This window comes from Psammomys obesus, unplaced genomic scaffold, assembly GCF_907164565.1.
Source record: "Psammomys obesus unplaced genomic scaffold, mPsaObe1.curated_primary_1811, whole genome shotgun sequence".
Taxonomy (NCBI): domain Eukaryota; kingdom Metazoa; phylum Chordata; class Mammalia; order Rodentia; family Muridae; genus Psammomys; species Psammomys obesus.
In genome coordinates, this window is record NW_026585797.1 from 7,639,222 (window position 1) to 7,663,107 (window position 23,886).

At 40.1% G+C, this 23,886-nt stretch overlaps 1 protein-coding gene and 1 pseudogene across 3 annotated transcripts in view; both read left to right on the forward strand.

Annotated features, from left to right (window-relative positions):
• The window catches only part of Rngtt (RNA guanylyltransferase and 5'-phosphatase), a 205,511-nt gene that overhangs the window by 62,440 nt on the left and 119,185 nt on the right, over positions 1-23,886 (forward strand). For all 3 annotated transcript variants that reach the window (XM_055599433.1, XM_055599434.1, XM_055599435.1), the window contains exon 12: positions 2,154-2,222. In XM_055599433.1, coding sequence (XP_055455408.1) covers positions 2,154-2,222 — 69 coding nt within the window. The remainder of the gene's footprint in view (positions 1-2,153; positions 2,223-23,886) is intronic.
• LOC129670789 (peptidyl-prolyl cis-trans isomerase A-like) lies at positions 6,529-7,034 on the forward strand (annotated as a pseudogene).

Sequence of the window (23,886 nt, forward strand, 5' to 3'; positions counted from 1 at the left end):
GAATCTGATCTGAACATGAGGAATTTTTGGCTCCTCATTAACTCTGGCACATTTTATGGAGACTGCCTGACTCTCAGAGACTAATCATCATCCTTAGTGAATGCATCTTCATTCAGTGGTTTTACCTATCTTCAGTTTGACGTGTTTGTCACGGTAACTTTATTTTATTAAAATATATCTGTATAATATTTATCTATATCTGTGTCTATCTATAGACAGAGTCTTATGTTCTAGTCTAGGCTGGCCCTTAATCCCTCTCTGACTGAGGATGATCTTGAACTTCTGATCGAGGATTTATAGCTGTGGATGACTACAGCTGGGACAATCATCTGGGCAAGTTCTCTACCAGCTGAGCCACTTCAATGACATTCTCTAAAATTTGATACTGCCACTTTGAAAACTTATTCCCTGCTATCATTCCTACTTTTACATTTAATATTCAACACCTGTTATCTAGTTACAGTCTGGACTTTTAAAAACTGAGATTTTTCAGAGAAATAATTACTTTTTTTTTTTTTAAATCATCCTGTGAGCTGCAGTTGCCTTCTTTAATGAGGACTGGAGATTAGAAGAAGAGATCATTTTCATTGCACTTGCTTGCTTTTCCCAAATGACATTTTTAGAATTACAGTTCTTAAATTTGTTGGAATTACTCTTTTGTGGTAGAGATTGGTGAATCACTGATTTGTGACTCCTTCTGTTTTCTTTTGCTTTTCCTTTCTCTTCCTTTCTTTGTTCTCTTCCTGTTTTAGAGTCTTACCATGTAAGCCAGGCTAGCCTCCAATTTGTGATATTCCTGTTTAGTCTTCTAGGGATTTTAAGTCTTCCTGCCTGCCTGCCTATATCCATCCATCCATCATCTGTTAATTTATTTCAGGCAGGGTGTTACTGTGTATCACAGGCTAGCCTTGAAGTTGCTCTGTAGCCCAGGCTTGTCATCCTTCAACTCCAGCATCCCAAGTGCTGGGACCACAGGCTTGTGTTGCCCTGGCTGTCCCCCTAACATCTTCTCTTTCCTCCCCTTCTCTTCCCTTCTCCCTCCCTGTTGTGTTATAAAACTTTTCCTTGGGAGATACAACACATATGTCTACTCAGCCCACACAGGGATTGATCCCACTCCAGACCAAAGTATGGGTACTGATGAGTTTTCTTGGGGCTTCTGGCAGGAATATGGGTGAGGGGCTGTATCACTGTCACGAGACAGCTGTATCACTAAGGCTGTATCACCCGTCCAGCCTAGGTAGTAGCTCCTTACAGCTGGGAAATGTAGAGCACAGCCCACAGCCTGAAGGCAGCTCAGCAGGTTTCCCAGTGATTCTGGTGGCTCTGCTCTCAGAGTTGTCTTTGCAGCTCAGCTTCCTTCTGTCTGAGGGGGATTTTGGCTTTAATTACTTACTATGACGAGGGCCTAATGAATCTGGCAAGTTTCTGGGACTTCTGAAGCTATTTTGAGTTATTTACCTTCCTGCTTAAGGAACTTCCTGCAGGATGAAATGTTTCAATCTGGAAGAAACTGTTAATACAACACCTGGTCTGCCTCTTTCTAAATTAGATGTTTAGTGTGACCTGTCAAATATCGTTCTACCATGGTTTTGCTCTTATTCAGTTCTAAATGCATGAAAGTGTTTGTTTTGACTTTTTATTCATATATTCTTAGAGTTCATTATTTAGGTTCTGAACATGGGACAGCTTTCCATGTTGTGGTATAGGGATTATCAAATTTTTATATTGACTTTTGTCTTCTTCTAACCTTTGCCCATCATTTATAAATGTTTGGGGTAAGTCAAGTCAGTCAGTCAGTCAGTCAGTCAGTCAGTCAGTCAGTCAGTATAACGTAAATGCTCTGCACCTTAAGCTTCCTCAGATCATTTGTGTGTAACAAGACTTTATATTAGCCTTAGAGGGAGTAAGCATGTTCAAATGCTAATGTGTACTGCTTTTATATTAGGGAAGTTAGAGACTTCGGAAAATGAGGTGACAGCAAAGATGAGGTTACAAATTGGGAGCCAAGATCACATAGTTTAACTCTGTTTCTGCCTCGCTAACATTTCCAGTTCTTAAATGTTAAAGAAATTTTCAGAAATCTTAGCAAGAAGTTAAAACAATTTTTAAGTGATTATTACATTTCTAAAGAATGTATTTTTATTTTATAGCTCCTGGAAGGAAATTTTGCCAAAGTCGTCAGCCATGAAATGGATGGACTTATTTTTCAGCCCATTGGAGTAAGTTCATGTGAATGTATGTGTGTGTGTGTCCATTGCCTGCTTGTGTGTGTGTGTCAGAGTAAACATTTTCATCACTAATTAGTTTTTCAATTAGTGTTTTCTTATAATTCATATGAAATGAATATTAATTTATATTTCTTTGCTAGAAATCTACCAATAACATTGAATAAATGCTTATTTCCTCCTGTGGCTTGCTGTACCATTTAAGTATTAGTGTCTTTAAAACTTCAGTTTGCTGAAGGTGAGGAAAATTGAAAGGGTTATTGGAGAACAAAGTCAAGAAAAATGATTTTTGAGATTCTGCTCTGTGTGGACATTACTGTGTTATTGGTCAGATCACACATTGGAGTAAACTGTGAGGTACGCCATTGCACCCTTTCCCCGCCTCATGAGTACTGATGAGCTGGGTCTGTCAGTTCTTTGGTGTGCCACTGTTTAGTCCCAGTAGAGAATGCTGAGCAGGACTCGTGCTCTCTACTCACTAACTCAGTAACTGCCAGTTAATGCTCATTCATTCGCGTCACCACTTGATAACCAGTGCTTTATGCAGGCATAATTTTCTTTAAAAAATAACTCATTCGTTTTTATTTTATGTGCATTGGTGTTTTTTATGTCTTTGTGCGGGTGTCAGATCTTGGGTTACAGACAGTTGTGAGCTGCCGTGTGAGTGTTGGGAATTGAAGTCCAGTTCTCTGGAAGAGCAGTCAGTGCCCTTAACCTCTAAGCCATCTCTCCAGCCCCAGAGACATATGTTTCAAAGCATGTCACATGGAATAGAATTCAGGAAATGGCTAGAAATACAAGTACTGAATAGAAACCTGGGATGGGATCTAGCAACTGTGCTATAACATGGTGCTGACATTTCTCTGGATGTTCAAGTATAAGAACTACCTGTTCAGCAGGAGTTACATCCTGTGTTGGAACACCTTCCCATTTGCAGAATTCTGTTCTCATTCTTTCTGTCCTTAGTTAGGATTTGAACTACTGAGAAGTCAAAAGGCATCGAATTAGGTAACTGGAGCAAAGAAAAGGAACTAATAATTTTGAACACTAGGCATATAACACCAGAGTATATGTGCCTTAAATATGTAGAAAAACCTTTCATGGATATTTAGATACAATTTGCTGTTTTCCAGGCTGCCTTATTAAATAGAAGAGGAGAAAAAAATCTTATCTTCTGAGGTTGAAGGAGATAGAAATGGAGTAAGCTAGAAGCTAGGGACAGAAATTGCAAGTATATTCTTAGGAAGGTAGAGTTTGGGTTTTGAATTACATACTTTTTTAGGTTTAATCTTCTAGAACAAAAGTAGTTTAAATATAACAGTAAAAATAGAAAATTTTAGTGTTTGAAGATCATAGTTGAGACTTATACACATATGAGATTTGGGTAAGTAAGAAATGGCTGCAGAGGAAATCTGTTATGAGTTTTCATGTAAAATGTGCCCTCTCTGCTCCTGGATCTGAAAAATTGTCCCTTTACCTGGTAGACAGGCTTCTAATAGTGGGTCCTTAAGTTAGTGGGAAAGCCTGACTACCCTCTGAATTGTGCAAGAAAGCCAACCTTTCCTCCTGTGTTGTTTTTACCAGTAAAGAAGGTAACTAAGACAGTCTCTTTCTGGGATATTGAGTATAATCAATTGAATTATTAGAGTTTTCTGTGATTTTTTTTTTTTTTAATAACAACTGGTAAGGCAAGTCTCCCTATTGGCCAGAATTTCTTAAATATTTGTAGGTAATTGCTTTAACATACAAATTTCAGAAACATTTGTCTTGTTTTCAAAGTTATTATTTTTGTAGGAATAGCTTTGAATTTGGATTTAGAGAAAATGAGTATACTATTAAATCATTGTCTCATTGGCCTTCTGTTCTTTAAGTTCAGGTAGACAAGTTTCTGAGCATTTATGAGTTCTGTTTGGGTAGTAAACACTGTCTTTGCCCCCTTGTTTGGCACTTGCTATATTGCCATGTTGAATATTTGAGCAGGATCTCGGAGCTCAGGCTGGCCTGTTATTTGTCATCAGTCCTACTAATGTAAATGTGAAGTCACTATTCCTGGCAGCCAGCTGCAATTTTGCTTATTTTCTTCCAGTCTTTGGATTGACATTAGCTCCTTTCAAAGTGTTAATTTTAAGGAATCAGTTTTTTTTCCTTTCTATGATGAGATTATGTTCCTCCCTCCCTTTCTATTTCCTTTTTATTATTTGTTTGTTTATTTTTATGTGCATTGGTGTTTTGCCTGCATGTATGCCTGTGTGAGGCTGTCAAGTCCCCTGGAACCTGAGTTACAGACAGTTGTGAGCTACCATGTGGATGCTGAGAATTGAAACCTGGTCCTTTGGGAGAACAGCTAGTGTTCTTAACCTCTGAGCAACGTCAGTTGGTTTCTGACAATTACAAGACCCCAAAATTTTGCAGGGTAAAGTTTAACAGCTTTTCCTTATCAGAGAAGGTGATGGTGGCTCTCAGTTGATGTAAAAGATGTCACCCCAAAAGTGAGTAGGGGCAGTCAGGCATGACTAAGAACAAGTGGGTTGTGCCCTTTTTACTAGGTAGATGGAATGGGAAGTGGTCCAGGGTTTCCGGTTGCTCTTTGGACTGCAGTGTTTTTATTAGCAAGTTGGCCTAAGGGTTTCGTAGGGACCAAATATGTCAACTCTGTGTTTCCTAAAAAGTCAATTGCTTTACCTCCAACTTTAAGTATTATCCTAGGCTCCTGGGGTCTTAAAGTGTGGGAGCCGGGGCTCACCCCATCTCTTTTCTAAGTGTAGTACTTGTGCATCATGCCTCCTTCCCAATTATGGCATTTATTTTCCCAGTGTCCTTTTTCCTTGCAGTAGGTACATTGATCTTCCTCTAATGTTGGCCTTCGTGTCTCCTGGCCCACTTTGTACCTGTTGCCCAGGCTGGCATATATTATCTGGGTGTTTTCTTAAGTCTGCCACTACGGACCTAGTGTGTCTCTTATCCTTCCGGCTCTCAATTCGTTCTCTGTTGTTAAACACCTTTGGGCTACCTCCAGTAACTGGGACCTATCCATAGCTTCAAATCTCTGTAGCAATAAGACAGATTGGGGTGGCCTAATTAGGTGCACCCCTACCTGAATAGCTTGGCGGAGTCCAGTGACATCTCACAAAAATTTGAGAAACTGGGTTAGTGGCCACATCTGTCCTCTCCATATGTCCAAACAGAGGGTGCCCTAGCCAGACTTAACCTCTGGAGATGATAGACCAGGCAACTCTCACTGAAGAAAATTTAGACAGGCTGTCAGAGGGACCTGGACTAATGCAAGCACCGAGTTCTTCTTTCCCTGAACCCCAGAACATCTTATATTCTACACCCTCTAGGAGGAAGTCTAAGATGAAACATGGGTGTTGGTCAAACTGGTGAGGGTCTTGAAAGGATGTTGGTGGGACCTCCAAGAGTTGCAGGAGTAATGTCCCTAAAGACCACTCAACATGACCAAAGTTCTGATTGAGAGTTCACATTAAGCTGCTCGTGACTACATGGAGAGAAACTTCTCACAGAGTAGCCTTGAATGCATTTTACAGGGAGCTTTTAAAGGCAAAGAACACAGGAAAACTACATCCTTTTTGGTAGTTGCAGGGAGAAGTAAAGCAAGCAGACAGTCTATAACAGAAGCCAAAAACATGAAGTTAGCTGGGACATTTCAACCCCATGTTTCTAGAACTGGCTTGGATACTTTGCCATGGGACTTTTTGTGGTGGGGAAAGATGGGGAGGTGGTGGTAATTTCAGATTAGGTCAGTGACGGCCCCAGCTGAGACAAAGTAGAAAACCCTTTGCTGTCACACAATTAGCCTAAGATAAAGTAAATTAGTCTTTGGACCTGAAACATTTCAGTCTTTCCACACTACTAAATTTCTAGTCAGTCAGTCAGTCAGTCAGTCAGTCAGTCAGTCAGTCAGTCAGTTTCTGTGGACACAGCTTATTTTCAGGAGTTTTCCTTAGCAGTTTCAAAGCATCACATTTGTATATGAAGGTGTCCAAATATTATTAAATGTTATAAGGTCTCATAGCTAGGAAATGTCATTCATATGATCTGATGTAGAAGAGGCTGAGTAGTGGGTAGGAAAGAGGAATAGCTGGTAAAGGCCCTTGAGAAAGAAACAACTATTAGCCATCATGATCCAGTTCTGAACTGAGTTTTTAATACTCTGCATATGACATAACGTTTACATGTGACAAGGACTATCATCTCTAACACTAAGTAATTAAGAACACAGTTTGACTTAATGAAGTAAAGGTAACAGATGGGCAGATACCGTTGTCCCCTGTCACTGCTTGCTGTGGCCATGGTCAACCCCACCCAGTTCTTTGACATCTCAGCTGAGGGCGAGCCGTTGGGCTGCGTCTCTTTCGAGCTGTTTGCAAACAAAGTTTCAAAGACCACAGAACTTTCATGCTCTGAGCACTGGAGAGAAAGGACTGGGATATAAGGGTTCTCTCTTCCTTTTATAGAATTATTCCAGGATCATGTGCCAGGGTGGTGACTTCACATGACATAATGGCACTGGTCGTAGGTCCATCTACCGGGAGAAATTTGAGGATGAGAACTTCATCCTGAAGCATACAGGTCCTGGCATCTTGTCCATGGCAAATGCTGGACCAGACACAAATGGTTCCCAGTTTTTTATCTGCACTGCCAAGACTGAGCGGCTGGATGGCAAGCATGTGGTATTTGGGAAGGTGAAAGATGGCATGAGCATTGTGGAAGCCATAGAGCTCTTTTGGGTCCAGGGATGGCAAAACCAGCGAGAAGATCACCATTTCTGACTGTGGACAGCTCTAATTCTTTTGACTTGCAGGGAACATTTCTGTAGCTCAGGAGAGCGCACTCCATTCCATCTGCTCACAGTACCCTGTAATCTCCACTCTCACTCAATTCTTTGGGTGCCATATTTTCCTCATTCCCCTCCAAGTCTAGTTGGATTGCAGAGTTAAGTTTATGATTATGAATAAAAAGTAAATAAGAAAAAAGGTAACAAATGAAGAAAACATGTATCTAAGATAACCAAGATTTACAAAGGTGAGGGACATAGGAATTACAGGCCTCGTGCAGAGGAGGGAGTGTCCTCACTCCCACCGATTTCAGTCTTTCTGGGGTTGGGCTTGACTTGACCCTGCTCCTGTTTCCAGGGTACCCCAGACCATAACTCTTGTAGTTCTGGAAGTCTAAAACTATTTTCCTGAGTTGAATTGTCATCTTGGCAGGACCATGCTCTGGCATGGCTACCAGGCTACCAGGAAAAATCCTTTTTTTTCCCTTTTTGCTTCTTTCATTTTCTAGAGCTCTAAAGCCACTCCTTGCTTCAGTGGTGCACTGCCAACTTTTTTTTTGTTAAACCTGTTTTACTTCTTTTATCCAAGATGCTGGTAGATATAACACAGAGAAACTACTGAACGAGATTTTTCTGTGGGCAGAAAGAAAGATTTATTGGGGCTCATCCCTTGAGTAGCAGAGAGAAGAACAAAATGGCAGAAAACCAAACAGATTTTGCTGGTTTAAGGTTTTTTTTATGCCTCGTCTAGCACCCAGATCTGATAGAGAGACCTGTCACATTTATAATAAGCTTCAAGCACTATCATTGGGCAGACACTGATCTATTCTAACCCGTGCACCCTGGCCTGACCTACTTCTCAGCTGTGTGCTCCATGCTACTTGCTGTCTAGACTGCCCTCAGCTGCTCCTGCTCTATCTTTATCCCCATGGCCTGGTGCTCCTCAGGGCTTGGCAGCTGTCTCCTTTTTCTCTTCTGTCTTTCTCTACCTGGGACCCCCAGTCTACCCAGTCATAGGCTTTTTAGCTTCTTTATTAACCAATCAGAGACAAATGGGGAGACAAATTTCTATACAACATTGAGGCAGGAGAGTCCTCAATGTCAATGACAGTACCAGAATCTGTTAATCATTTACCTCATTTATTTAGCTCTGTTATCATTTATTGGTTTAGCAATTAACAGTTCAATATACAGAGACCACCTTAGTACGTTGTGAGTAGAGGTCACCTCTACAAGATTTTATGTTAGTCAGCAGGGTGGGGAATCTGAGCTGATAAAGATTATCCAGAATCGATCCAAACAAATACCCTTGCTGCGTTAACTTTTGAGAGAAGGTTAGAGGAGGTTCCTGGAGGACAGAAACCACCTTAAAAGATCTGCTTTTCTAACAAAGAGACCTTTTAGGCTTGTATACCTGATAACAATCTTATTTACCTAGCCAAGTTTAGGACACTGTCACCAGCACTGCTCTTGGGGGTGGGAGTGTTCTGGACCTAACATTCCAGCCTATTGTTGAGTTCCCTGGTTACTCTGTTGATTGGGATCTCTGAGAAGAGGGGGTTGTGGGATGCTGGTCCATAGCAGTAGCTCAAGTCAGCAGGTTTGAATAGGACACTTGAGTAAATCCCATCTGACTGTCAGGTTATTTCACCAATTCTCTCCCAGAGAAACCTGAAAAGGCAAGGTGCGGTATTATTATTATTGTTATTATTTTTTCCACATAATTATTATGAGAAGGATAGAGACCAATGGGCTGAGGAGTATAGGAAAAACTAGGGCCCAAGGGAGACCAAAGGATAGCTTTAGAGTCATTCTCTGGAGATTGTATTTTGCAAGCCAGTTTTCTTTCACATTGGCTTTCAGCAAGTTCCGGACTTAGTGCATCTGGGGCTAGCAGTTGCATGGCAAAAGTTGGTTCCTGGACGGTGCCTGTTAGCTGAGTAGAAAAGCCTACTGGCACAGGTATAGACTAGGGACAGAAGTTAAAGTGAAGGATCTTTGGCTGTACACTTGAAACTTCCTGACCTGTCTTGTGGTCCTGAAGATTACAGTGTGGAAAGGAGTCCCTAGACCAGGGAAAGGAAAGAGGCTGAGAGTTGGTTTGACCTTTGCGAGATGGATCCAAGTCAAGAGTCCTTGAAGCTGACATTAATTTGTAAGGTTGACAAAAGAGATAAAAGTGTTAGATATATTAGTGTGACCACTGTTAGACTCATACCTTTGAGCCATAGCAAAACAAAAGCTGAAAAGTTATTAACATAATAGAAGCATAAATATCTGTAATGGGAAAATTCTTGGCAGGAAAGAAAATAAAGGGGAAGAAGAGCTTGAGGACTCATGTATCATCTTTAAGTATCATTTTTTATATACTTTCTCAGACCTTTACAACTTGCATCTGCATACCTTAAATTACTTCCTTAGATCTTTAAATCCACATAAACTTTAAACTTCTCTCTTTTTCTTTATCTAGAAACATCCAATAATTTACCATGAGACAGAGATGCTTGGTTATTGAGAACAGTTATTGGAATGCAAGTTCTTTTCATAAAGGAATAGTAAAGAGCAAAACTTTTACTAAGAAATCTTTTTTTCTTTTTCTTTTTTTTCCCCCGAGACAGGGTTTCTCTGTGTAGCCTTGGCTGTCCTAGACTTGCTTTGTAGACCAGGCTGACCTCAAACTCAACAGCAATCCACCTGCCTCTGCCTCCCAGAGTGCTGGGATTAAAGGCGAATACCTATTTTGTGAATTTGCCTTTCTCAATATGAAGCCTGTCAGCAAGATAAACCAGTCTGTCAGTTTACCTTTTTCAGCAGGAAATCTAGGAGCTATAAGAAAAGCAAGGCCTAATTACATAAGAAACTAATCCAGGCTGGCAGATACTAGAACCTCAGGTTTAAAGTTTTTTTAATTTGAGTCCAGCAGTGGTGGAACACCAAAATAAATAAATCTATTAAAAATTATCTCAGTAGCATGTAACATGTACATCTTTCATACCCAAAGTTATTGTAAAGCCAAACTGTTTTTCAGGTTAAACAGGCTTTTTAACTATGAGTGACCTGATGTGGCAGCTGTAACCTAGGGAGAGTAGTTGGCTGAGGCTGGTCTGCTGCTGCTAAGCTGTCTGACAAAGCTAGAGCCCACCATCAAGGCCATCACAGAGATTTGAGAAAGATAAGCGTAAGGCCACATGGCCTCTGTATCAGTTAGGAACCACAGACTTACTTTCTGCCTTGGCACCCAGCCTGGGCTTCTCTATGGTACTCTTGATGGCTTTGTTGGGGTAGAGGTCTAACTAAGGGCATTGTCATTTTTTGGCTACCAGACTCCTGCAGAGGAGGGAACTGATCTAGCATGATGGGGCAAGGAGAGGCAGTAGATTTCCATTGTCCCACTTGTCCACAGGTTGTGCAGGGAGGGACATGGTGGTGGATGAGATGGAGGGCAGTTCTTCACCTAGTGACCATTGTAGCTACATTTGAGGCAAGTTCCAGGTGAAGTTCACTGCCCCTTCTTCTTTGGAAGAGACCTTGGGCTTGCGGCCAGGATGGGACATTTCTGTTTATGATGGGAAGCCCTTTTCAGTAAACACCTTAAATGCCATATTTAGCAGATCTCTCTGAGGGGTTTGAGGGCTATCATCTAATTTGTTAAGTATACCTGATTTAAACAAACTTGTTTAAACAAACAAGCTGCTTGTTTCAGGCCTCACCTTGACTGCATATACCGAATGCTAAAGCTTGTCCTTAGAAATGAATCACATTTGTACTTAGTGTGACCACAGGCATAACCCTGAGCCTGTTTAAGACTTGGTGTTTGTAAGGTGACTGGCCATTACCTTGAGTGTATTAATCATCCTTAACAGCTTACAATAAGTTAGTAGGTTTTATAAGATTAGAATTTTGTAGTTTTATCCCTGTTAAGTTTGAGCCTTAAAATTTTTAATGGCTGATTTAACTGAAGATCCTTTGTTGTGAGGTATCCACTAGAGAAGACTAATTGGACATGGGTTTAAGCCAATAGAAAGTCTTTATTGGCCAGCAAGGGGTTACACTGGGTGTTTGGGACCCCAGTTTAGCCCTGAGCCTTTTTCAGGGTGAGCTTTTAAGCACAAAATCATATCCAGGGTTGACACACCTTATTTATCAAGATCAGTTAACCAGAGGCAGAACTACAGAAGCCAAAAGCAAGGTCAGTACAACTAGAACGACTTTGCCCAAACTATGGACTTTGATGGATTAGGTCTTTGTTTTCATTTTGGTAGACATTCCTGTATACATGCTGGGTTCCAAGGCCTAAGTGGTACTTTCATCATGGTATCAATTATGCTAAGGTCTGAGGGCCTACTCAGGTTTGAGGTCTGGCACACTTTAGCATTAAAAAAATAAATAACTTCAAACTATAAAAAAAAGCACTCAAGAGAGACAGAGATTATTTTACTAATCCTTTCATAGTGGACCTTCACAGAATATCAGTTTCTGTATGGCTCCATTTATCCGTACAACTAAAGCTTACCAAAGTTAGCAAAAGCAAAGCAACTAGACATTTTTTGTTACCCTGAATGAACCATAGAAATTCATAAACCATGTTCATATATGTTGTTTCTTATCCAGAACAGTTTTGGAAGCTTAGTATTGAACATAGTGAACAAGGACATTAGTGGTGAGACATAAATTTCTAAGTCAGTTCCTATTAACCTGAGTATTAAGAGTTTAGGAATTTGAAAATCGTAATTATCAATTGTTGTTTTTAAGTCCTGTTTTCCTTAACCTTGGTTCATGGTTGTATTTTATCTGTTATTTTTTCACTCCCAGGACAAACCAATCTATTCTAAACCCAAAATATCTTGAAGGCTTGCTGTTATCTTCTTAACGTAGGGAAAAGAAAGCAATACAAACCATGTGGAGGCTTGGTGTCGGCTATAAAAGGAGGTTCAGTGATAAGTAGAGGGCTCAGTAGGACTAGTTGTTTTGTGCCAGAGTGGGTTTATGCCATATTCTCACCTTAACTAAGATGGCAATTAAGTCTCACGGTGTCCTCTCCTGTTAACCTAACTAAAGAAAACTGTCAGGCAAATGGTTGCTTCCATCCTGGTGCTGTCATCAGCCAAGATGCAAGCCACATGGTTGCTATTTAGTCTAAGACCAGCACATTAGGAGCAGAGTTGGGGGGATGGGAGGGACTTATGGGGGTTAAGTGCCTTGGTAACAAGAATTTCAATTTAGGGTATTCCCAAGCAGACTGAGAGACTTGTTGGTTTCCCAGGATCATTAGAGGGTATTCCTCCTACATGTGATGGGGCGCCAGGACAGAATAGGCAGCTCAGGGAAACTGTAGGTGAAGAGAGATAGGAGATTCAAGCGAGTAGAGGAACAGCTGAAGAGGCAGACTCCAACATTTTGAATTGAATATGGTGGGTGCCAGGAACCAACAGAAGGAAGTGATCTGTACCTAGGAGGGTCAAAAATCAGCAGTTGGTTTGGTTAGGAGGAAGATGGCCTTTTGTGAGGGAAGTCCAGTGTCCCTTCTGGGTTTCAGCACCAAATACAAGTAATGTTGCAGAGAAACTCCCAAATTAGACTGCTCCATGGTCAGAAAGATTTATTGAGGTTCAAACTGCCAAAGGCATCTTCCAGGGAGCAGAGAAAAGAGCAAAAAATGCAGAGAAACAAGCAGATTTTATATATTGTCAGGAGGTGGGGATTTTAGCTGATGCAGTCTGTCAGCATAGATCCAGAAGGAGGTGCTCTTGCCTGAGGTGAGGGTTAAGAGTAGTTCCTGGAGGAACAGAAACTACCTTAACAGAAACTAACCTTACTTCAGAAACAAAACCAAAACCAAATCCTACTTTCCTGCTTCTCCATTAAACGAAAACCTGCATTTCTTTAGGCTTTTTACCTGATAACAGTCCTTCTATTTACCTGGCCAAAGTCACTTTGGTGAGCATAGTGTCACCAGTGCTGACACTTGGGAGGTTGGGGGCATGCTGGACTAACATTAGGTACACAGGATCCATCTAGTCTTCCTTCCTCGTCTACAGAGCCTTAGTGTGAAATGATGCCAAAAATCATGTCAGAGCTCTAGATAAATCCGTTTTAACATTACACTCATTATTATGGTTTACTATTATATTTCTAATTATTAGTCACAATAATTAGACATTAGTCTTAAGATCTAGTATAATTTCTGATTCTGGTATTGGTAATTGATACAAATTTTGATAAGAGTTATAAATTACCTTTCTTTGTTAGGCATTATATTAGAATTGAGTTCTAAATGAGAAGTTTAGGCCCTTTGATAAGACCAAGAACTTCTCTCAGGAACTAGTCCTGGAGCTAGCTTTATAGATCAGGCTAGCCTCAAACTCACAGAGATTGCCTCTGCCTGCCTCCTAAGTGCTAGAGTTAAAGAAAGGTGTGTAGCACTACCACCCAGCTAGATCAAAACCTTTTAATATAAAAACTTCCAGCCTTTCTAAATGTTTCTTCAGAAGTTTAAAACTTTGATGAACTTAGTGTTATTTACTGAAAAGGAGTTGGGGTACACTATTCTGAGAAGATAATGCCATAAGTTATTGATACTCTTTTTAAAATATTAAAATGCATGAAAATCTTAGCCTTTGGTTTCGGGTTGAGTAATGTCCCAGAGTCAGAACCTGTGGTTCAGTTCTATTATTGGGAGTTCCTTCTGTCCATCTAGAGACGACCATTTCTCTAGTTTCTTGTCTGATGGCATTTCCCTGCTGTCAGTAATCTTGGAGTAGGAAAGGGAAAGGAAGGGCTGGAGAAATGGTTCAGAGGTTCAGAGTGAGTACCGCTCTCACGGTTAGCCCCTAGTACCCACAGTGGCACTCACTGCTGTGTGGGACGTCAGCTCCAGGGCACCCAGTGCTGCCTTTCAGCCTCTCACATGCACATGTACACATGAGTTATACACTCAATTACAAATGAGTTGTAAAAGAATATTTAAGACAGGTTAGACCCACTCTTTAGAAGGCAGATGCTCCCCTCAAACTTCAGGTCTGTTTTTCTGTGCTCGAATTTCTGGGCTGGAGTTTCTGTTCTTTGTATAGAATAGGCACACTTCTGCTGTTCTCTGATGGAGGTGAGAACAAAGGTGTCAAAGCGTGGTTTTATACTGTGATTTTCCCCTTGGTACCAAAAACATTCCCAAGGGAAAGAAATGTTGAAGATAACATTACTGATGCGTGTGTGTGTGTGTGTGGACACGTATGTATGTGTGTGTTTGTGTGTATCTCTCGCCACACACATTTGTGAACAAATTGCTTGGCTAAGGTGATTAAAATGTGGTAAGAAATTATTTTTGTTTTGTTACATTAATAATTATTGTATTGAGTCACTTAATAGATAGATGTCAGCTCTGCTGGAAAAATGACACTATTGTGGATTTTGATGCAATATTAAAGGCATTTGTACTGATGCTACGTAAAGTAGTCAGTCTCGTCAGGCCAAGGCCACAAAAGTGAGCTTAGGAAAAACATGCTTAGTTTTTGATTAAATGCTTTATTTTTAAAAGCAATTTTAACTACATTTTACTTTTGTGTGTATGTGCATGCACGTGTGTGTGTGTTTACGTACATATCTATGTATAGCATGCATCCTGTAGTCAGTTTGTGGAGGCCAGAGGACAGCTTCAGTTTTTCTTGTACCATGGGGAGCCCTGGGATGGGACTCAGGTTATCAGACTTGGCAGCAGGTCCTTTTACCCACTTAGCCATCTTGCTAGCCCAATGCTTTTAGAAATATGACTTGTCCTATCCAGAGAATTGCTTATTACTTTTATAAGAAAAAGGTGAATCTGTGATTTAAAAAAATTATTTATAACTTTATATCTTGATTATAGTTCTCTTCTTTCTCTCCTACTGGTCCCACCTCCTCTTCCTCTCCCCCTTCCCTCATCCTTTTATTCTTTAGAAAAAGGGAGCCCCCCCATTGCCAGCCCACCCCAGCTCATCAAGTTGCATCAGGACTGAGTGCATCCTGAAGCCCTGCCAGGGGGAAGTGATCAAAAAGCAGTCAATAGAGCCCATGTTGGAGACAGCCCCCATTCCTCTTCCTAGGGGACTTACATGAAAGCCAAAGCTACCTGTCAGCATCATCTCTGTAGGGGCCTCTGTCCACTTCATGCATGGTCCTTGGTTGATGCTTCAGTCTCGGTAAGCCCCTCTGGGCCCTGGTTAGTTGGCTTTGTTAGTCTTCTTGTGGAGATCCTGCCACCTCCAAGTCCCCCGACTTTTCCACGAGCCTCCCTTTGCTTCGCCCAGTGTTCAGCCATGAGTCTCAGCATCTGCTGCGTGGAACTCTCAGAGGACAGCTATGCTAAGCTCCCATCTGTCAGCACAGTAGAATCATTAATAGTGTCAGAGGTTGGCTCTCTCCCATGGGGGGGGTCTCAGGTTGGGAAGGTATTGGTTGGACATCACCTCAATCTCTACTCCATCTTTATAGGATTTAGTGGAGAAAGAAAAGCTTATCTTATTCTTCCATTTGTGTCAGTATCAGAATTTGAATAAAACAGTAGTTACTGATCATCACAAACAATCCTGATTCAAAGCAGGCTCAATTTTGCAAAATCATAGAAAGTTAGTGCTGAAGATGGTGATGACAGGGTTTATTCTGCTGGTTCCTTGTCTCACCTCCAGCAGTCAAGGTGTCAGCACATTACACATGGAATCAGTGGGGAGCAGCCTTGAGTACCTCAGCAGCTTAAATGTATTATTGTAGGTAGCACAGCTCATTGCAGCACCTTTGAGAGGTTGTTAGTGCTGCCTGTTCATTACAGAATAAAGTTCATTCTTTTAGCTTAAAAACAACAACAACAACAAAGCTACCCTCTAGTGCAGCCATTCTCAGCCTGTGGGTCATGACCCCTTTGTGTATAGGGTTGTCAAACTACCCTTTCACAGGGGTTGCGTATCAGATAACCTGCATATCAGATATTTACATTTCACTTAATAAAAGCAGCAAAATTATCATTATGAAGCAGCAATGAAAGTAAATTTATGGTTGGCGGTCACAGCTACATGTGGAACTATATTAAAGGGTCACAGAGCTAGGAAGGTTGAGAACCACTGCTCTAGTGTTAGTCTGTATGCCTACTGGTCCTTAAAGTATTCTTTGGTAACACCACAAGCACCTGGCTCTCTTCTAGACTTTTGCCATTTCTTCTGTCTCAGTCACTCTTTATCCTTTACAACATTAAAGTTCAGTGTCTTGAGGCTTGTGGTCAGGATCTTTGTTTTTTTCCATTAGTAATTACGTTTATACTTACGCTTTAGTTTTCTCCCATCAGTTAGTGACTTCTGTGTGAACTCTAGATTTAGTTACCTGTGTCTAACCACACCCTGCTTTCTGACTGCTGTCTTTAAAGCTGAACTCTATCTCTAGTCCTCAAATGCTTGATGGTAGAAACTTTACAAAGTGGTCTTCTTGTGTGTCAGTGACTTACCCAGAAATGTGGAGATCATCTTTGGCACTGTTGTCTTCTTACCGTCACAAGTCTTGCCTTACCTTCCAGATGTTTTTTAAGTTATTCTCTGTCCATCAGCACGGTCGCAGCTGCAGTTCTAGCTGTGCTAATCATCTTTTGCTTGGAGAACTACGGGAAGTTACGTCTAGTCTTGGGACATCTGTTCTTCTCTTTCCCTTCAGTCTTTTCTTTATTCTATATTCACAGCAACCAGTCTTCGTAAGTGTGAGTGTATTCTATTGTCTTTAGTCAGTTTGTTCTTTTCTTTCGGGGTTGAAGGTTTTAGGGGCAGGCCCTAGCCTCACACAGAGTAAGCATTGTTACACTGAGATATAGTGCCAGTCTCCCTTCCCTCCCCTTTCTCCATTTCTTCCTTTCTTCCCTTCTTTTTCTTTTTCCTTTTCATATTAGGGATAGAAGCTAGGGCCTCCCCTGTGCCTGATAAATACTTTGTTACACAAGCTGTACTCTGTTTCCTTTTACTCTTTATTTTGAGACAGATTTCACCGAGTTGCCTGCCTAGCAGCAAGCTTTGAACTTGTGATCCTCCTGCCCTCAGCCTCCCACGTAGCTCTTTCAAGTCTCTGACATCTCTGCTTTCTCTCTCTCTCTTTCATGCTGCCGTTTTGTTTCCCCATCTATTTTGCTATTGATTCAAGAATAATTTTGTTTTTAATTTAAAGCTAACTTTCTTGTGTTACATACAAACTGTGTTTTAATTTGGATGCTGCAACAAAATCTAATAAACTAAATAGTTTTAAAGAGCAGAGTTAATTTATGGAAATTAAGAAGGTCAAGGTTAATGTACTAGCAGATTGCTGTCTGGCAAGGGCCCATATCTTGGTCCATAGTGCTTGATTTTCAAATATTTAACCCCCCCCCCCACAGAAGTCACCTTGTAATGTGTTTCTTTTGCTGAGCAAACTTTTGATGGAGTAGTACTTTTCATATTAATATTTGTTGCTTGTTCTTTTAGTGTTGTGTCTAGAAAATTATTGTTTCACAGTGCTTCTTGAAGTGTGAGAAGTACAGGACCTGGGTTCATTCTCAGTTCTAGTACTCTCACCCTCTATCTAATTGCCTGAAGGTCTTGTTGCTGTGTTTCAGTTCTTTGTGTGTGCAGAGGCGAGGAGGGTGGAGTACAGAAGGACAGGCCACAGTATGCATATGGAGGCTAGAGGACACTTTTGGGGAGTCTTTGTTTGGTCCTCTTTTTCCAAAAGTCCCATCTTTTAAAGCCTTAGAATATTGGGATTAGGGTTTTGCTTTAGGAATTGCAGGAGACACAAACAATTTGTCAATACCAATTTGAAAAAAAATAGAAATGTCAGGCTAAAGAATGTCTCAGTGGTTAGGAGCATATACTGCTCTTAAAGAGGACCCCAGATTGGCTCCCAGCACCCGTGCCAGACCTGCCTGTAACTCCAGCTACTGGTCTGATGCCATTTTCTGAACTCCGCAGGCACCTGTGCTTTCACCCTCTATGCATCAAATATTAAAAATAAAATAAAGCTTAAAAAATTGAAAGTTCAGTTATACTTGAGAAAACATTTAAATATTTTGAGAAAAAAACTTGGCTAAAGAAATTTCATTTAAAGAAATATAAACCTGTTTTCTCCTAAGGATTCAGGCCTTTAAGCTGAAATTGTTCTTAAAAACCCATTTTCAAATTGAACCTCTGTGTCGTTATCAGATTATGTCATAAACCAAGTCTATCTTACTAGACAGTTCATTTTTATGATTTTAGTTACTCATTTTTTGATTTGTTACTGAAGAATGGGTATTTTAAAGCAGTAACTTGACATTTTAATATAAATAGTAGATCATTTAACTTACAAAGTTGATATTAATATAAATCTTATTTACCAGATTTTATAAGGCTATTTTGGTGATAATTTAAGTGGTGTATTGTACTTTTTATTGCGACAATAATTAAACTGATTAATATTTAACCTTTTAAAAACTGTCATCAGCTCTGTCTAGCCTGGATCATCTTTTTTTGACCAGACTAGGCTGGTCTTGAACTTAATATTGATTCTCCTGCCTCTCTGCCTCTGCCTCGCAGTGCTGGGATTAAATGCATGTGCCACCAAGCCTGGCTTGGTTTTACTTTAATCTTGTGGAGACATTTAATATTTCTAGACAAGAATTTCTATGCAACTAATTAAAAAATAAACAAATTTTACAGAGTAGATTGTATAGTTAAGGATAGAAATCTTGCAAGTATTTTTGTTTAGTTTTAGAAAAACTGCTTTTCTTTTGTTGTATAGTAGAGATACTGTGGTTAGTAAAACACTTAATTGCTTCCATATGGAGGTTTCAGTGTTTGGTAGTAGAGATACAATTATTTTATAATTTTTTTTTTTCTGAAGTTGGACAGCTTGGTTTTATGTCTCTGGCATTAATCAGTTTGCATGTAAATTTAGAGTTCGCTTTGGTTTTAATATTTTATTCTTGTAAAATATTATTATTTTTATTAAATTTTTTTCTACTGCTAGATCTAATGACTGTTATAGATAGATTATAAAGTGAAAACTGGAATTAGTCTAAATGTCTTGACTTGAAGTACATGACGAATTATAGTGGTTTTTCTCTCTAGCAGGGTGGTGTTGCCATGGTGAGAGCTTCTGTTTCCATGACATTTGCTTGCATATTTTGATAGGTCTTCAGCTGAAGAAGGGCTCTGTTTCCTGGCAGACTGGAAAAGTGTCATCTCCCCACCCCCATCCCAGAACTGTGCTATTTTTTTTTTCAATTGAGAAATATAATCATTTCTGGGGAATTGTAATAGTAAAGTGTCAAAAAAGAAAATACACCTTGTTCATTTAAAATATTTTTTCTTATTCAGTTTTCAGAACCTAGCAGTTCTTAGCTGCTTTGTGTAAGGAAGAAAAAGGAGAAAAACATACAATATATACCTCCCAGTGAATTTTGTTGACAAAATAAACAGTTGTAAATGATTAATTTGCAGTCAGTCTTAGCTGGATGTGTGTGTGTGTGTGTGTTCTTCCTATCCTGCTGTGCTTCTTAAAAACAGCTGGTCATGATGACGTGTAGGAGGCCTGAGAAAGGGGAAGTAAATATAAACAAGGACTTTAGAAAATGAAGGAATCAGTGATGTCTTTGAGGGTGAATATACAGAATACAGAGAGTCGATTCTCATAAATGACAGCTACACACCTAACGAGTCAGGGTAGTTCTCTTCATTGTTACTCTGCTGTTAATGTTGAACCATGCCTGAGTGGTCGCTGTTTAAAAAGAATGTATGGTGCTTTCACTGTATCTTAGTTTCACCTTTTCACTAGAGAGTGTAGTCACAGGAATGTATCAACAAATCTGAGAGTGATATGTATGGACAAGCTTCTCCTTGCATTTTCTCTTCTTCAGTTATTTTTGTTCTTTAAATTTTTAGGCAGGGTCTCCTTGTATAGCATAGGCTAGCCCCAAGCTTACTGAGATCTGCCTGCCTCTGCCTCTCTCTGGGATTAGGACGTGCTCCCTCATACCCTCACTCTAGTTAGTTTTTGCCATATGCTTTCATGGTTTTTTTATGCACACCCAAGTGAGTATTAGTACTCACTTCTGCTCAACTTTCAAAATTGGTATTTTGTACTTTACACTTTAGTATTTATGTTTCTATTTAACATATATTTAGTAATGATAAAGTTTTAGCATCTCTAGGGTTGCACTAGAATCATAATAAAAAGGTAGGGCTTGTCTGTACTGCCTGTTACTCATGCTTCTGGCAATTCACCAGAGCTTAAACATAGACATTTTGCTGTTGTGTTTGAATTTTGTCTTTTTTTTTTTTTTTTTCTCTGGGATTGAACTAGGGTCTTGCTTGTCAGGTCTCTGAGCTGTTCTCTAAGCCAGCATTGCACAAGTTTAGAAGAAGAAAATGGATGTTGTGCTTGATTTAGTTTAACTAATTTATTTTGAGATAGGCGGCCTTAGTACGTACCTTAGTTGGTCTGGAACTTGCTATGTAGACCATGTTAACTCATTAACTCACTGAGACCCACCTGCCTTGCCTCCAAGTCATCTTTATTTATTTGAGCACTTTATATGTTTACGTTTATTTTAGGTAGTTGTCCTGCCTGTTTTCTGTGCATCATGCATATGCAATACCGGTAGAATCCATAAGCGGATACTAGATCCCTTTGGAAGTAGAGTCACAGCTGCTGTTTAGGTGTTGGTAATTGAACCAGTTCTTGGGAAGATCAACTGGTGTTCTTAGCTGCTGAGCCATCCCTCCAACCCCACGCTTTGTTTTTGAAGTTCAGAATTTCAGTGTTGGTAGACCAGCACATTTTCTAAGAGTTATAAACTGAAGTAGTTTAAACATATGCTGGTCTAAGTGACTCTGGCTGCTCTTGTGTTTTCTTCTTTTTGTTTCTCTCATTTCCCCCTCATGTTCTACCTAGGTATTGTTTCTATCCCTGAGAAGCCTCACTGGCAGGTAAGCTGTGCTGGCCCCAAAGCATTTATTGAATTTCAGATATGTTTAAAATTCCTGTTTTCTTTTGTTTTTCAAGGCAGGGTTTCTCTGGGCAGCCTTGGCTGTCCTGTATTTACTTTGTATTTACTGGCCTCAAAGTCACAGAGATCTGTCTGTCTCCACCTCCTGGAGTGCTGAGATTACAGGTGTGTGACACACTCCCGGCAATTAATTTCTCTCTCTCTCTCTCTCTGCCTTTCTCTTTAGTAGATCTTTGTGTCCTGCAGACAGGAACTGAGGCTGCAAGTTTACTCCAACAGTTTTGGTGTCTGTACTTTCTAGAGACCTGTTGGGTGCTTTGTAATGGGTGCACTTTGAATGTATTTGTTACTTAGATTCTCTCTTGTTTCTACTTGCTCTTACCTTACTTTTTTGTTTGCATAATCCCCAGCTTATAGTTTACTTCCTCTGGGAGCTCCAGTCTTCTTGATAATGCTTCTTAGCCTTTCATCAAACTTTGAACTTTATATGTTCTAAACATTCACAGTTCGTTGTACTGATCTGGACTCCTCCATTGTCTTTATGTCTCTGGCTTCTTGCAGAGGTCGGCATAGTAGCTGACTGATAAATATTTATTGAGGGCAAGGAGAGAATGAATCCATACTTGAGATCAGTATTGAGGTAATCCGACTTCCTGGATGGTAGTATCTGTGGGAGTGGTGCTTGCTGCCCTGGTGCTGGGTGATACTTTGTAACATCCAGGTCCTGCAGAGCAGCCTTGGAGGACTGTGCTTTGGCAATTCTTACACAATTCTTATAATAGTTCAGATTTGCAATTCATAAACTTTAGAAAATATCAAAAAGATAACACCTTTACCTGTTCATATTTTAAGTTGTGACATTTTTTGACTTACACAAACTATGCATTCTTCTTAAAAAGATTTTATGTCTATGTGTCTATCATCTATGCATCTATCTATGTATGTATGTACATATCTGTTTATTTTTTGAGACAGGGTTTCTCTGTGTAGCCTTGGCTTTCCTGGAACTCACTTTGTAGACTGGGCTGGCTTCAAATTCACAGAGATCTGCCTCTCTCTGCCTCCCAAGTACTGGCCTAATTATTATTATTATTTTTTAATGTGCTTGGTGTTTTTGCCTACATGTATGTCTGTGTGAAGCTATCAGATCCTCTGGAACTGGAGTTAACAGAGAGCTGTGAGCTGCCGTGTGGGTGCTGAGAATTGAACCTGGGTCCTTCGGAAGAAGATCAGCCAGTTCTGTTAATGGCTGAAGCATCTCTGCAGCCACAATGATTTATTTTTATTTTATGCATATGAGTGTTTTACCCCCATTTTGTGTGCCTGGTGCCCATAAAGGCCAGAAGATGGTGTCAGATGGTGTTAGAAATGGTTGTGAGCCAGCCTAAGGGTGTTGGGATCTGAAGCTGGGTTTTCTGCAAGAACAAGTGCTCTTTTTTTTCCATTCATTCATTCATTCATTCATTCATTCATTCATTCATTCATTCATTCATTATTAATTACACTTTATTCACTTTGTATCCCCCTATAAGCCCCTCCCTTCTCCCCTCCCGACCCCACCCTCCCTCCCCATTCTTCACGCATGCCCCTCCCCAAGTCCACTGATAGGGAGGTCCCCCTCTCCTTCCTTCTGGTCTTAGTCTGTCAGATTTTATCTGGAGTGGCTGCATTGTCATCTTCTGTGGCCTGGTAAGGCGAACAAGTGCTTTTAACCTCTGCTTTTAACCATCTTTGTCCCTGAAATTGTATATTTTAAAGGTGCACATCTTGGTATTTTGATAGTCATTGTAAGATGACCAACCCATGCCACACAATTAACACCAATCGTCTCTGACTTAGTGATTTTGTCAACGCCATTCCTTTCTTACCCCCTCACAGCCCTGGCAGCACTTCTTTGTCTCTTCACCCATGAGCACATATTGTAGGTTGTACAAGGGAGATCACGTGTTTTCTCTTTCTGTACCTTGCTTTACAGATGTCTTCTAGCTCCATTGGTGCAGTGGAGAATGGCAAGGCACCTTTGTTTCTTAAAGCTGAATAATATTCCAGTGTAAATATGTCTCTATCCATTATATTTAAAACCGTGCCTGTCAAGGACAAGTGTTACTGTGCGGTGGGTGTTGGGCACTGCTGCAGAGAGCATGGAACGTAGGCTTCTCTCACTGATCCCACGGCTATGCCTTTGGAGCTCTCAGAAATGGACTTGTTAGGCCATTTGGTAGTTTCATTGCTTTTCCCCAGGAATTTCTACAGTATTTTCCACAGTGCTGTACCTTCTTTTTGCCCAGCCTCACAAGAACATTTGCTCTCTTTTGTCTTTTTGGTACTATTCATCCTAGTAATGTGAAGTAGGGTCCCCAGTGTTGGGGATGGCTGGGTAAGTGATTTCTCATATGCCTCTTAACATCTGTTTCTGCCTTGACAAGTGTTTGCTCAGGCTCTTTGTACCTTTTTAATTGGGTTCTTTATATTCTCTATATTTTTTCTGTTAAATATATGATTTTCAAATATTTAAACCCTCCCACATAAGTCACCCTGTAATGTGATTCTTTTGCTGAGCAAACTTGATGGAGTAATACTTTTGATATTAATATTTGTTGCTTGTTCTTTTAGTGTTGTATCTAGAAAATTATTGTTATGATCTCTTAAAGTTTTTCCCTATACTTTTTCTTGGTCTTACAGTTGGAGGTTTAATCATATGGAGTTCTCTCTTTCTCTCTCTCTGTGTGTGTGATGTGAATACCTGTTTTTATATTGGCCCAGTTAGTATGCAATAGTTAGTATGCATTTATTGTGAAATAGCATACTTGGGTTTGAATATTTACTCAGTCTAGACTCATTGCTTATCTATCTATCTATCTATCTATCTATCTATCTATCTATCTATCTATCTATCT